At 48.7% G+C, this 15,566-nt stretch overlaps 1 protein-coding gene across 1 annotated transcript; it reads left to right on the top strand.

Moving 5' to 3' along the window:
• Nucleotides 1-5,786: 5,786 nt before the first annotated feature.
• On the top strand, nt 5,787-10,509 carry LOC126547605 (uncharacterized). The gene is made up of 2 exons (XM_050195498.2): nt 5,787-5,875; nt 9,237-10,509. Exons 1-2 carry the CDS (start codon nt 5,852-5,854, stop codon nt 10,173-10,175), a joined length of 963 nt encoding a protein of 320 aa, XP_050051455.1. The 5' UTR covers nt 5,787-5,851; the 3' UTR covers nt 10,176-10,509.
• Nucleotides 10,510-15,566: the final 5,057 nt, after the last annotated feature.

The raw sequence follows: 15,566 nt of genomic DNA, 5'->3' as shown, positions 1-15,566 counted from the left end.
TCGGACCGTGGCCCCACCCGTCGCTGGCACGAAAAGCGAATCGTGCATTACTGCAATACTTGAGGAACACCGGTTTAAGAGACCGTTTATAGTGTCCCTGTGCATAGTGTCCCGCCCACACGTACTCAGTGCTCACTCTCTCCCTTTCTCCTTTTTTATTCCCCTTTCCCCCACCCCCAGTGTAGGGTAGCAAACCGGATACTCTTCTGGTTGACCTCCCTGCCTTTCCAGTCCTTGCTTTCTCTCTCTCTCTCTCTAGCGCAACGGGAAGTTTTCAAAGCAACGGGCTGCACCATGCACCTAGGCTCTTCTCTCCACCTTCGCATTCCACCTGTACTCTGCCGACGCGAAGATACCCTGCTTTGTCGAATATGGCTAGGAGTAGCCTTTACGAAGTCTTTTGCTTCCCGAATCGGATGCGTCAACGATGCCTCGTGTGATGAATGTCGTAGCGAGCAGACTCTTCAAGATCTCTGTGATTGTCCTCGCTACAATTTACAGAGACTATCGCCCGCAATCGTGACAACGCATTTTGATCAAAGACCTTTAACAGAGGAAATATTCTAGAATACCGATAGCCCAAGACATCGCAGGGGGAGGGTGACGAGATTACTGTTACAGTTTTTTTAAAGAAAACAGACTTGTACAAGCGGCTGCAGTCTCAACTGATGTTTATACTGCTGTAACTGCTATCGTGCTGCGCGCTGAAAGTATGTGGCGACAGTGACCGGCTGTGATCGTGTATCTGTGTTCCCTTTCTTTCTCTCTCTCTACTTTCCTGTCACTTTGCCTCTCCATCCCTCTCTCCCCAGCGTAGGGTAGCAAATCGGATCTTCCCTCCTGGTCAACTTCCCTGCCTTTCCCCTTTAAGCTGCCTCTTTCTCTCTCTAGCGCGAAATAGAAACAGAGAGAGAGAGGGAGAGAGGGGACAAGATGAGCGCTACCTTGCGTTCATTGCGCTCAATTTGTCCCCTCCCCTTTTCTGTTTCGATTTTGCACAAAGTGGCCATATTTTATGGCCTGAAATTGTTCATGTCTTCGACACTAGCTGCGCGGTGAGGCACGGCGGAAAACCCTGACAGCAGTACAACCCTTCACTCCCGGATTATAGTCGTGTATGCCTTTCACTGGCCGGTGGTGCACGCGCAAACATATCACGGGGTGATCCCTCTCCACAGCCCGGCTCCCCGTGTTGCGCTGCTGCTGGCACCGACACCCTCGAGACCCGGAATGTGCGCAGCGCTTCCGCCCAGCTGGCTCCCAAGTTATCTACCTGCCGGCCGCGATGTGCGTGGCACTTTCATTCGCTTCCGACTGCAGGTTGTGTTTTGCCAGGCCCGGCTATCTTGACGCCGAGCGTTGTCCTACCCGCCGCCACTGCTGCGACCGGGTTGGAAGCGCGAACGCGAGAACGATCGGCGCGAGCGTGCGTGCTTGTCCTCGCCAGACTGTGCACAAACAGCTCCCAGCCACGTGCACAAACGACAAGCGGCGGCGCGGTTTGGCGACACGCAGCACCGCCACCGGCCCCCATGGGACACACTCATTTGCATGCGCAGTTGGCCATTTCCCATGGAGGCACCCCTGTGGACGGGCGGCAATCGATCAAGCCGCGTCGCGAGTTATGATGAGCGCGGCACGCGCCAGCCCCGCTATAGGTACAGCAGCAGCTATACGCGCGCGTGCATGCCTCTCCGTCTTCGTGAGCGCGCGGCAGGACACCGGCGTATAGCGCTTCGCGCGGCGACCGCTGCTGCCAATTACGAGCTGCCCCCGACATAAGTTGCATTAAGGGGGCGCGTGCCGAAAGGCGCTCTACCTCCCCCAAGCCTATGTGCTCTCCCTGCTCGACCCCCACCTCTCTCCTCCCCATCGAATTTGCATCACGAAGGCGACACAAACTTGGTTAGGAGGCTTTCGCGTCGCGATCATTTTGTTCCTCCGGCTCCACTCTTCCCCACTTGTCGGAGAGCCACGCGGTGCACGGGCGGTCTTTCTTTGGTCCGGTCGCTTCTGATACTGGCGCCTCGCGTCTCGCCGCGCTGTTTGCGGGCTTTGCGAGGTGATTCCATCACGCGGGGGTTGAGTGCCGCTGTCCGTGCGTGCGCCGTGTACGGCTTCGATCGGTGCGAGAAGCTCGTTCTCCTGCGATCTCCACTCTTCCGTGTGGCCTGGAAGAAAAAGCAACAAAAATAAATCCAAAGGAATAAAAACACATAAATAAGAAAGCAAAACCAATGGTGAAACAGAAATAGGTTCAAGGAGTGGTGCAGGGAAGGAGGGAATCGTAAATGTTCTTTCCCATCGACGTTGTCTTTCATTAACTATGACATGAATAAAAAGCCACCGAAAAAAATAAAAGTGCGACAATTCCTCCACACCGGCGTGTGTCAAAGGAAGGAAAAGGAATGGATGAGCAGAGGGCGTGGTTGCGCCTACTGTGAGAACCGTTCTATACGGTATCCATCGAGAATATCTGTTGGTGAGTTAGAAATTCTTTCTTCCTTACCGTCACCAGAAAACTTCCTGGAAATCAAATACCTGTCCGTAAATTTCATCTCATTTCCGAGAAAGTTCGAAATGGTGAGCCTTCGATTCTTTTAAGGCCGTCGATGAATGAGGACTCTACGACGACTTATTTTTCGAGCGTATTTATGCAGACAGTGGGCAGATTGTTCTTTTCTTTTTTGTTGCTGTTGCTACTACGTAATTTGTTTCGACGTCAATCCTTTCAGTCTTCTGTCAACCTGGGAGAATATAAAGTTCGAAGCGATTTATATTGAAGTTGAATGGGATTCCCATTTAAAAAAACAAAGAAACGGCGAATGCGCATTAGACCGGGAGGCACGTAAATCTGAAGAACGTTTGAGAAAACACGACTGATGAAGGTAAATATTTTATGTAATATGTATTAAATATGCATTAAAATGTCTCGTTCTTCAACTGACTCAATGAAATCTTCGTTGTTGTCATTCCTTAATATAAGTAAATATAATCACCTCTCTTGCACCGAATTCCTATGAGTTGCTTGCTGTCTTTGCTAACTGACCTGTCCTTTTTTTTTACGCTAGGAGTTCGCTCTAGACATTGCAGTGGCTGCTTTCATATTAAAGCGCTTAGGTTAGGTGACTGCCACTTTTGGAGCTAAAAACATGCCCGGTAAATACAAGCTAATGTCACTAATCTCCTTCAAGGCATGACAGCATCGTTAACATCTCAAGTAAAAATTATCCACCCATAGAGCTAAAAAAAGCAAGCTGCGTCACTTTTTATGACGTGGCAGGGCTAGAGATGTAAGCGGTTGAAAAAGACATCGAAAATTTCGGGGAAATTTTTTTTTTCGACCGGGATAAAATTGGAAAAGACGAGAAGGAACAGAGCTTCCCTGTAGTATTCTTCTGTTGGGATGCGACGCCCTTTCAACGTATCTATAAGTTTGTTCAAAAGAAGGAGTTTGGGGAGCCTGCTTATCACCTGGATTCATCCACGTGGTGGCAAGGACTTTGCTTCAACCAACCCTTGAGCCCCCTCGCCTGTCGCGTACTGCAATTTCTCCCTTCTTTCTTTTTCTTCTTCCCTCTTTCTCTCGTTTCTCTTCTCCCTTCCCCCAGCGTAGGGTAGCTGACCGGACTATTGACGGGCTAGCATCCCTGCCTTCCTTATATCCCTCTCTGTCTCTGTCCCCCTTCTTCTGCGGTATGTGAAAGAAACTGGTCCGTCTTTGGAAATGTGCCCGCCAAACTACGCTAAAGCCTCGCAGGGGATCGCGCGCAAGAACTTGTGTACGCGCACTCGAACCTCAATGTTCGGAAGGCTTCAGCCGCTGCGAAGCGTTGACGCGTTGATTGATAAATGTCTGTCTTGACGCTGTGACTTGAAATCAATGCCTTTACGTGAAATCGGGCCTAGGTTTTGAACCCGAAAGCACTGCTGGTACTTTTGTGATGCAATAATGTAACAATTATATTCTTTTCATCGTTAAAGAAATAAATGTGTCGGGTTTTTGATATCTCTGTGCGGGTTCGTCTTTCTTTGTTCAGTTTTTCGTATTTTTCTGAAAAAATACGGCATGAAAGAAACCAGCTTTTTTTTCACGCCCCTCAAGATTTAATGAAATTTTACATCCCTAGGCAGGACTTGGTAGAGAGGCATCGTCACGAATCTCAAAGCATCGAAAAGTGCTCACAGCTGCGGGAATGAGGAACGTACGCAGTGGAATTCTTCCCAGGCGCCGTCATTTGCGTCCTAACGAGGCGCACTTAAAGACCAATTACGCGCCCCAGGCTTATACGACGCTGGTCGCCCGAACAGTCTACGGAAGCAGCTCTCGTCGATCAGAAAGAACGATGCAGGCGCGCGCATGCGCCTTGTCATTTCCGGCGGCAGCTCAAAGCGCCACGACAGCCCCGTGACCCAACGAAATCGTACGTTCGTCAACGCACCTCTGCGCTTAACCGCTCAAGGGGACGGCCGTTTCCGGTAGTATGCCAGCGCAGAAACGAAACAGCTACGAAAGTAAAAGCACTTGTTGCTTTCATTTCGCGCTGCTGCCTCTCTTCCGACCTTCCGTTGAAGTTCTCGCCGCGCTAGCCTTTTTGTTTTTCGATTTTCCAATTTTCCGTCGATTGAGGTGGCATCAACATTAGAATTCCTCGCCCCCCAAAAAGAAAAGAAAGAACTATTCTATAAAGCCTAGGACCCGTTACTCTGCTGCCATCAGCTTGATCATTTGTTTCTTGTGTGCCCACTGCCGGCGTCCGTATAACTTAGCGTTTCTAAAAATGAGCACCTTTTTCTTCCGAAGCGCTGCCGCGTTTCCAAGCGCGCAGTGTCGGGAGCTATACCGCGCAACACCCTCGCAACTCTCACGGAGAGTAAGAAGAAAAAAAAAACTGTGTTTTGTTTTTAAGCCAACAACCGCGGTTGTAGTTAACTCTCGTCGCTGCATGGTCTTCCACGTTTCCTGTTGCACCATACCACGGCACTCATGCAGGTGCGCCGAGCGGACGGCCTCGAAGCAAAGCCCGTGACGCGACAAGAGCCGGCCGTGTCCCCGTGTCTCCGCAGCCGAGGCGTTAACCCAATTAACCGAGAAAAGTCATCCAGTGAAACGAACCTGCAGCCAGGTCACGGATGAAGAGTAATGACGAGGATTTCTCTTCGGCTGAGAAGCTTCAGGCCCTCCACGCTATATACAGTAGCAGCTGGCGCGAACAAGAACTACAAGAAAACAAAAAGTCGTAGAAGAGTGCTCTCATTTCCGCAGCCGCAACGCTTTTCTAGCTTCACGGCTGCGCACGAAAGAACGCCAGCTGGGAGGTTCCCAGGATGGCAGAGCCAGAGTGAACATGGTGGAACAAAACCAAATACTACAGACAAAAGGAACAAAAAAACGGGGGGGAGGGGGAAGGGGGGGTCTCCTTTGGACTTTTTTGGCAAGAACAAATGTTGCGATGCGCTTGGGTTGGGTAACAAGAAAAGTAAACTGAGGCATAGAAAGGAGAAAAAAGGAAGAAACAAACAGAAAGAAGGCGAGAAGCGTCCCGGGACAGGAACCGCTTCACCTCCGCTGCGGACGATTGCACCGGTTCGCCGATGAATGGAACACTGGACATGGACGCGTTCTCGACAAGGAAAACTGTGACTACTGGGGATGGACGAGCCAGCCACTGCTTCTGTGAAGAAGAAAAGCCGCCAGGCTCGGTTCCCGCCGTGACGTCACAGGCGAGACATCCTGCTCCGAGTATAAAGTGAAGCGCAGGTCTGCGTGGGTCTGTGCACTAGACAGCAACTGTGAAGCGGGACAGACGACAGCGGCTGGGCCGTCTTCGTCGTCGTCCACAGCGCCGCTATGACTTCCCGCGGGATTATAACGGTGAGCTATACATCCTGCATACACAGTGCGTGCACTGTCAGACAGAGGACATTGGAGCGTGGCATTCCACGCTCCAATCTCCTCGGTCTGACGCTGCGTGACAGAAAGGACGTGTTGCATAATTAGCAAAAATGTTCCATTTCGACGATCAGGAGGATGCGTTGCTATCTTCGGCAAGTTGCATTCGTAATACGTACGCTATTATGAACATTTATTTTTGTTTTGTTTTGTGGTGGCAATGAACGCACAACAGAACTGTAGCGCAATAGCCGGAGTCAAGTCGTAAGAATTCCGGACAAGTTCCGTTCGATTTCTTCCGACAGGATTACGGTTATGTGTTCCATGTGAACTGACATTAGGCGCTATGTGCTAATGACTCGGCAGTGTAGATTATGATTACCTCAGTATTCCTGCTTTGCTGCAACTGAAAATGCACAATCAAATGATGAGTCTGTCGACAAACTCTGAAATTCTCTAAAAGAACAGGTGTACACTATCTTGTTCCTCATTTTACGTTCCAGTAGCTCGAAAACACGTTCAGAGACCGAAAGTGCTCATGAAGCAGTGAAGTGCTGAACGCGCAGGTACCGTCAGCATAAATTAAAACGCTAACAGGAAGGTACTGATTAGAATGCCTGGTACCCGCTATTACATGAAAGTACGATGTTTAATCGCTCTGTAACCGGTTTCTAAGCATGGAGTAGTCCCTAGTGTGCGTTTTGGAGTCCGAATTTAGCCAATGCAGGCGAACGTGTCAGCGGAACACCATGCCGAACTTGTTTCGGAATTGTTCGCTTCTGAATTTCTGCTAATAGTACGTGCTTCTTTTATAGTTAAATGTGCATCCAGTTGCGTATAGAATTACTTTTTTTCGTGAAGTCTGCCTGATGAAATAGATGTTTATCTTAAAAATTCGTGGAGGGCCTTCTCATTCAGAAATTGCAGTAGTGGCTAAGCGATATCATCGTCCATGAGGCGGCGCCTACAAATATTGTTCTGATGCGTTCGTAGCTCGGCACCTCGTAGTATCCTTTTTCGAGTAGCTCTCGTTACTGGGCAGAGTTACAACAGGAAGTGAATGTCCGTTGTAGAAGCTGGAGCAGCACATTTTGCATAGTTCACTGTGTTTTCAGGTGTTGGACATCAGGCCCGGGTGACGGAAGGTGTACGGGAGCACCTTTGTCTGTCTTAGCAGACAATTGTCATGCTCTCGTATTATGGGGCGTGTATGTGCCGTTCAATCCCAGTAAGCCACAATACGCAACTCGTACGCCGTCGTGGATGTCTCTTGCTAGCTGAAGCATCCGGGGTCACTAAAACGTAATCGTAGACGCACAGCTGCAACAGAAGTGATTGATAAACGTGTTCTCTTGAGCCCGTGATTGCGCATGTTCAAGAAAGGTATTTGCCACTATTTGAACAAAAAGGAAACCATTTCTGTCAAGAAGGATATATTCTTTTACGAAAGACAAAAGGCTATGTATGGGCTACAGAGATCGAGCAAAAGAAGGAAAGGTATGGAGGTCATTACGAACAGACCGAATTTCACAGAATATACCGGCCATTTGTCTCCGTAACCAGCATTGTTTCGGTGCTAAGCATACATGGTGGAGCCCTTACCTGGTGGATGCAAGTTCATACATGGTGGATGCAAGTTCAAGCTCTCGAAGTCTCTTCAGTACAAAGGCTGGTAGTACTGTTCACTTTCCGTAAGGTTTGCGCTTCAGAGGACCCTGATGAGGGCCCTGTTGTTCGACCCGTGGTGAGCCTCGGTTACGCGAGGCGAGGCCTGTATACTTTTGAGAAAACGCGTGCATGTTTCTTATGGAAACTCGCTTTAACAAAAAAAGAAAACGCCGGTATCGATGTCTTTACACATGTACAAATACTGTTAATACGTGTTGCAATCTGAAAGTGACCATAAGCTAGGGTGGGGTATGGACTGGTTTTACTCTACCTTAACTTTACTTAACATGGCGCCACATTATCTAAATTGCTCATTTGGCGAGTTTATTTCGCAGGGTCTTGCATGAGTGAAACAAACAAGGCTTATTTAATAGAATTGAGACCCATAGATGTAGGACCTGTCTTCTGCCTTTGCACCCATAACTTCTGCCTTTATCGAACAGGTCCTGTTGGCGCTGTGCGCCGTCATTATGTGCCATGCCGACGAAGCCGCTATTGGTAACGTCACCGAAGTTGTGATACTGGACGACGTGCCGCTCGTCACTCAAGAAGACATCGCCAAAGCAATGAGCGTAAGTGGCGACTATGGAGACCGCGGAGGCAGGCACTCCTACGGACATTACGGCGGCGGGTACCGTCAACACGGCGGCAGCCATGATCACCACCGAGACAGCTACAACAGACAACGACAGCGCCATGGTGACCACCGCTACAACAGATACCACGGCAACCACCACGGCAGACATCACTATGGTGGTTATGGTGGCCGCCACCACGGTTCCGAACGATACGGAGGTTATGGAAGGCACGGAGGAAGTTATGACGGTAGCAAATACAGAAACAGGGGCCACCGAAGTCATGGCTATAAGAATGTCTATCACAAGGAGGAGTACGCGGACCACAAGACATACTATGACGACTACCATGAAGGCGACCGCCAAAACTATTACAACAATCATCACAGCTACCGGGACCACCACGGAGGTAGGGAGCGCTACGGGCACCACTACAGGGGCTACGAAGGGAAACACAGGCACGGAGACAATTACCATCGCCACGGTGGAGGTTACCACAGCAGTCGCAGGGACTCACATGGAAAGCATGGGCATTACCATGGCAGGAACGGTCACGGATACAAGAGTGGCGGGGGCGTTCAACATATGGGCGGTCGAGGGTACTACGAGCATCCACGCCAATACGAATCCCACGCACAGGCTTCCAACAGGGCGCTCTTCTACTTCACCGGGCGCAGCGACGAGAAGTGTGCAAGTGCTCCTGGGCGCATCGATGCGCCGTAAGAACTGCTGGGAGCCCAACCGGTTTCTCTCTGTAGATGCTGCTGGCTTTCAGCTGCAGAGAAACAGAACACTTTAGCATTATTGCTGGTCAATTGTATTCCGTTCACAATATATATGCATATAACTGAGGTTGTTATTTTGCTTAAACTTTCTGTCTGCTATTTTGGTACTTATTCTGAAAATTTCAGCATGTATCGGCATAAGGTGAGTGCCTGGGGTGTTTATATTGAGCGTATTTTTACCCATGACAATGGTTTCAGACAGAGTGAGATTCCTTCCAGTGATGACACATCATAACGTCGAAGAACTGTGGCGTCAGTGTCGTACTCATTAAGTATACTTGTCAATAATGCGGCCTTTCTTCTAATGCTTCCTAGGTGCCTTTCGGTCTGTACTTCCTTGTCTTACTCTGCCGAGCGTCAGCGTTGGAACTAAGAAGCAACCGAACAGACATGATCCATCAATTTGGGCCGCTACCTGATGGCAGCGAGCCTGATCTCAAAGCCATGGCTACGGGCTACGGTGATCACCAGAGTGGCTACGGTGGCCACAAGAACCATGGCGGCCACCACTCACACGGCCAGTACGGCGGCGGCTACAAACACCATGGCAATGATTACGACAACTACCAAGAAAAGCATGGCCGTCATGGAGACGAGCAACACGGTCACGGCTACAATCGCTACCACAACGACCACAACGGAAAATACGGTCACGGAGGCTATGGAGGAAAGCACTACGCCAACGAACACTACGGAGGGCATGGCAAGCAGGGAGGCAAGTACGGCAACGACCACTACAAGGCTCGGGGACACAAGAACTACGGTCACAAGAATGTATATCACAAGGAGGATGCCGCGCACCACAGTCGCTACTACGATGACTACCACGACGGTGACCACAAGAAAAAGTACAATCAACACCACAACTACGACGACCATCATGCGGGCCGCCAGCACCACGGACACCACCACAAGCAGCACCATGACAAGTACCGCCACGGCGACGACTCCCACAAGCATGGACACGGCCATTACAAGCACCACCACGGATCACATGGCGGCCACGGCAGAGACCACTACCGAGGTGGCAGCGGCCACAAGTACGGAGGCGGCGGATATCACCGCGGTTCTCACGATCACTACGGCGGCCAGAAGCACCATGGAGGCGGTGGGCATGGCGGCGGCGGCTATGGAGGTCACGGAGGAGGCGGCGGCGGCTACGGCGGCCATGGAGGAGGATACGCAAGCAACGGTGTACCCACGTACATCAAGGTTCCTGTGTCTCAAATTGGATTCGCGGCGACTTTTCGATGATCATTTCTGAAGTTTCCACTGTCTCTTGTTACAAGAAGACTGACTAGAAATTACACTGTAAATAAACCTAGCTCACTGAGGGGTTCTTTTTTTGTTTTGTTTTTCTTTTCAGGAAATCTAACCCGTAATGTTTCCTCATGGGTACTGAAAAACTGCACCTTCGTCATTTCGTGTTTCTTTCCTGGCGCTAAAGTTGCCCTACACTTCGAGAAACGATACTGGATGACGGTGATCGTCGCAGACGACAACGAATAATTCTCAATAGTGCAACATTAAGCTCAAATTTCTCAAACATAAATGTTAAATTGATGAGCGCTCTGGTAAGAGCTCCGAAACGAATTTTACAAACGCGAGCAGGTTCATCCATTAAAATCCTCTGAAGTCGGCCTGAGCTGCTCATCCAAAAGAGTAACACTTGAAAGTTCCCTACGTGCAAACGGTATAAATTCAGTCGAGCCAGAGCCAACAAAAAGTGATTCGTTCAAGCTCTGGCTGTCGTTATATCACAGTCAGTGCTAGTAGACACAAATAACTGCCGTTAAAGAAAATGAACCCTTGGCTGCATAACACTATTATACTACCCTTCATGGCAGGTCTATTTACTATTATTTGAGAGCAAAACGTAGCGCCTATACAAATATACTTATGCAGCCTTCAAAATACTTATATCGGGTCCTTCATGGACATTAGTCAGCTAATTCCTCTTTAAATGTCCCAATCCCTCTTGCAAAATAATGTGTCTTAATAACCTCCGAAACTTCCTGCTGCGCCTAGTAAAGTAATGATCTTTCGGTATCCCGACATTAGAGCCCTGCGATGTGTTTGATCGATGTGTACTGACTAGGGAACGGCACGTTATGTCAACACAAACCGTCATTAATGCTTAAAAACTCATTATATACATATATAGGTTACTGGCCACAACTTGTTGTGACGTCAATGGTGATATACGCAGAGCACGCTGGGAATCAATGGCAGACGACAGCGTCGAAGGGCCAATAGGGAGCTAATGTTTGGCGCAAGAGGTTACGTTCTATGCGGATGGGCAAGTGGTGTTGCGTCGTTGGCTGCCCCATCTGCAGACCTCGCCAGCCGCAAACACAATTTTAACCACAATTTCCATCGCGTTCTCCTGAGATGCCTAGCACAGTCTCCGAGTTCGTGAGCTTGCTACTGGTGAACCTGACCTGAAGCTTAACAACATTTCGATGAGAATGTCTACTTTTATAGCTCAGTTTTCACATACGGATTTGGGATAAACCATCATTTCACACAGTGCATGCCCAAATATAACAGCCGTGGTGTCCCCCGAGGTGACGTGTTGAACCCGACACTTTTCAATGTCGTTCTAGTGGGGCTCGCTGAAACGCTACCGCAAATGGCTAATGTCTCGCTCTACGCCGATAATATTTGCATCTGGGCGTCAGGCGTGACACGGCCAAAAGTTCGCGCAAGAATACAGAAAGCGCCAACGCTGACAGCGGCATACCTTCAGCGACAAGATCTGACGATATCAATAGAAAAAGGTCCACGGCTTTCATTTACAAAAAAAAAAATCGATGTCTTCATACACGGTGTGGATTGAGGGTCAATAAATTGCTATAAGAAGCCTCACCAGTTTCTAGGAAAACTGGCCACCCTGTATGCGCAATGCCTCAGGACCTCGAACGTACCGGAATCTTGGACGAACGCCAACCTAAAAAAAAATTAAATTATGGGGTTTTACGTGCCAAAACCACTTTCTGATTATGAGGCACGCCGTAGTGGAGGACTCCGGAAATTTCGACCACCTGGGGTTCTTTAACGTGCGCCTAAATCTAAGTACACGGGTGTTTTCGCATTTCGCCCCATCGAAATGCGGCCGCCGTGGCCGGCGGCCGCATTTCTTTACATGGACGGTTCTTTACATGGACGGTTCTACCAATTCCAACGGCTCTACCGGCGCAGCAGTAGTTCCATCGAACGCTATCTGTTTGCCGTTTAAGTATCCGCGCAATACTACGTCGACAGCAGCAGAACTTGCGGCTCTTCAAGGTTCTATCAATTACGCGCTCGAGCAACCACGAAATCGTTAGACAATTTTCTGTGATACGAAAGCTGTCCTACAAACTCTGCAGTTGGCCCTACGTCATGGGGTACACAAGCAGCTGGTGTGCAAAATAAGGCACGCTCATCACTAAGCGCTCAAGAAAGGACACGAGATTGTATTTCAGTGGCTGCCGGGCAATGGCGCAAGTGCAGGCAACGACAGGGCAGATGAAGCTGCGCGCTCAGGCTCATCAACAACATCAGCGGGTATCTATACCACTCTCAAGAACGGATGCTGCGCGGCAACTTCAATCACTTGCTCGCCTCATCACACTTATACGATGGAATTCACCGGGTTTCACCAACTCACGCCTGTATTCTCTCGACCCCAACTTGCGACTCTCCTGTGGCGAAAAAAACTTTATTGTGCCGCATGTGCTTGAACGTCGCATTTACGAATGCCTATTCATTCCCAATAGGAATGGCCAACAATGCGGCGTGCAATATGTGCGAATGCGACAAGACAATAGAGCACCTTCTGTGCCACTGCCTATGCCTTGACGCTCGACAATGCGCTCTGTAAGCTACACTCTGCTTATTGGATGACAGACCGCTCTCGGAGGAAAGCTCCTGGGACCATGGCCTATGTATTCTAGCATGCAGAAAGCCACAAAAGCCCTTCTGTACTTCTTGAAGGCGAGTGGAATTTACGAACGCCTCTGACAGTGGATATTCCTCTGCGTATGTGTTCACAATGACAGGCTCTTTATTATTTTTCTTCTCTTTCTTTCTTATCTATTCTCCCGTCGGTTCCCCCATACCCAAGTGCAGTGTAGCTAACCTGGCCTGTCCTTGGTTATCCTCCTTTCCTTTCCGTCTTAGTTTCTCTCTCTGTGCGTACTGTTCAACCGCCAAAGTTGCCCAGACCAGGTCTTACGTCCTTGACTGAATTAAAGTTTCTAATGGTGCCAGGAATTTCGGGGCACCCGCGTATAATTACAACGCCATCCGAAGAGTTCAAGCGCAGTGCAAAACCCCTGTGTCGCTGTCACTGCTTCGCTCTTGGGGCAAAACTGCCAATTTCTATTTTGCAATTTTCGTGAACTTTAGGAATTTAAAAGATGACTGCCTAAATAGAAAATCTGCTTCGAGCGCCTTCTATAGTTTCTAATTTTTTTTATATAAGTGCCGCAAACCTCGTCAAAGTCACTGCAGTGGTTGCCGAGAAAATGATTCCTTTGTTCTCATTTATTTAAATAAGAGCTCATGAGCTACAGCTGCTTTTTAAGGGGTATTTTTGAAGCATTGTATCATATCGTCGTGCACCATCATTAAATATACACAGAACAGGAGCAACTATGACTTTTTAGACGTAATATTTAAGAAGTAATGAAGGCCAGAGAACAAAGAGAAGAAAAGAAAATGGAAGTTCGAAGCAATGACAGCGACATGTTTCGCAGCTCTAAAAGCGCTTGTGAATCGTCGCTTTTTTTTCGGGGACAGAACACCAAGAAAGGCGACAGTCTTCTGCGCCTGTCATGCATGACCTCAAATAAAATGCGGACATAAGAGGCAATTGGAAAGGCCAAATACGTTCCGCACATCAGCGACAAGGTATTCTGCAATGTTGAGCTTGAGGTACACGCCAATTGAATGCAATAAAAGTCACACTGTGGTTAGAGATGTGTGAAACAAAAATCAGTACTGTTTATTTCTTTACAATGCCAATAACGTTAATAAGATCGCTAGATTGATGAATGCCATTCACTTCCTCTCTCTCTCTCTCTCTCTCTCTCTCTCTCTCTTTGGTAGGTGCATCGGTAGGCAAGGGATCACTTTTTCTTGCTAGTCTGGCTCAGAAACATGGGCGCAATGTTTTGTGAAACAAATTTGAATGGCTTTGTACACAGTAAAAACACGGGGAATGCTGGAGATGGAAATTCAAGACGATGAGCAAAACGTGAACAAGGTGAATGCAGGAGCCAACGTTTCGACAAGTGGACTTGTCTTCTTCAAGGCGACGTACGCTTTCCTCGCATTACGCTTTACACGCATCACAAAAATTTCTCTTATGCGATTATAAGGTTGTCGCGCATTTTAAAAATTGGAAACGTTGATCAGCAGTACTCCCGATCTTGCATTGTTAAAAAAATACTTAGCATCATTTAATATAGCGAACGACATATTCAAAAGGATTATAAATTATCTTTGTTTTGGCGGTGGTTACGCGCAGTTATTAGTGCAATGACTTGCAAACGCTTATGACAACAGATTAAACTAAGTTCCGAATGATAAGCAGTGCGCAAATGGCAATTGCGTAAACTACTACAGCGGTCGTTCTTACGACACGCAGTCGCCTCGCAGGCTAGCAGACCGCTTGTAGAATTCCCGGGAAATGCTGATGATATTTGCCCTTTTCATTTCTCCCAAAACAAGCTATACCACAATTGCAGCGTTTCGAAAGGACCGCATTGCACACTTAAAGACCACAGTGTTTCTCATCAGCTGGTCCTGTAGCGCGCGCCTTCCTGAAGCTCCCTTCAGGAGTGAACGCACTTAGTGGCAACATTTACTTACGAAGCTTACAAAACTATATCGCTTGTAACGTAAGGGCCACTCAATTGCCACGTGACACAGATGAAAAGAAGGCTAACGAAAAGTAAAATACTCGATTTGACTCTAGTACAGCTCGGCGCTTGCCTCATAGACCTGCGACTTTCCCCTAAAACATGTACAGTTTCTGTGGCTGGACTCGTTTCGTGCTTGCCAGGATGACGAGACCACGCTTGCCATCTTGGAAACGCAATTGCCACCGGGAAAACAAGTAGCTTGCAACCAACACGGACGCGTGGCTGTTCCGAAGGGACAGGAGGCGACCATGGACGTTCAAATCTTCTCGCCAGGGGAGCAATGGGCGTTGGTGTAACGGGCGGAAATTTGAGGTTGCCTCATCTACACCCTCGAAGGTTATGGACGACACTCGTTCTTTAGTCAATGTACGTGATTTAAAACGGGTGCGAAGAGTGCCATCTACATGCATCGCTAAAGGCGTGTATCATCAGTGAAGCAGGACACGCCGAGGCGCAATACCCTTGCGAGCAGTGAATGCACTGCACCGGGAGGCACTACACGCGCAGCTGTGCATGGCCGACCTCGCAGGCGTCGCCTGTTGGCAAGCGCGTACAAGGAGCAAATTGTGTGGCGGTTACCAGAGGGGAGCTGGCGCACTTTAAGTCTAAATAGAAAGAACAGGACGAGGCGCTGTTGAGCCATGAAAAGGCATCAATCAACGGGAAAGTAAGCTTGCGCGAGCTATTGCTGATACTGCTGCATACTTATGGCGATATTGCGAAGTTTTAAAAA

The sequence above is a fragment of the Dermacentor andersoni genome, chromosome 1 (assembly GCF_023375885.2).
Source record: "Dermacentor andersoni chromosome 1, qqDerAnde1_hic_scaffold, whole genome shotgun sequence".
Taxonomy (NCBI): Eukaryota; Metazoa; Arthropoda; class Arachnida; order Ixodida; family Ixodidae; genus Dermacentor; species Dermacentor andersoni.
The sequence above is the reverse complement of the archived record's forward strand: the minus strand, read 5'-3'. Positions and strand labels throughout refer to the sequence as shown.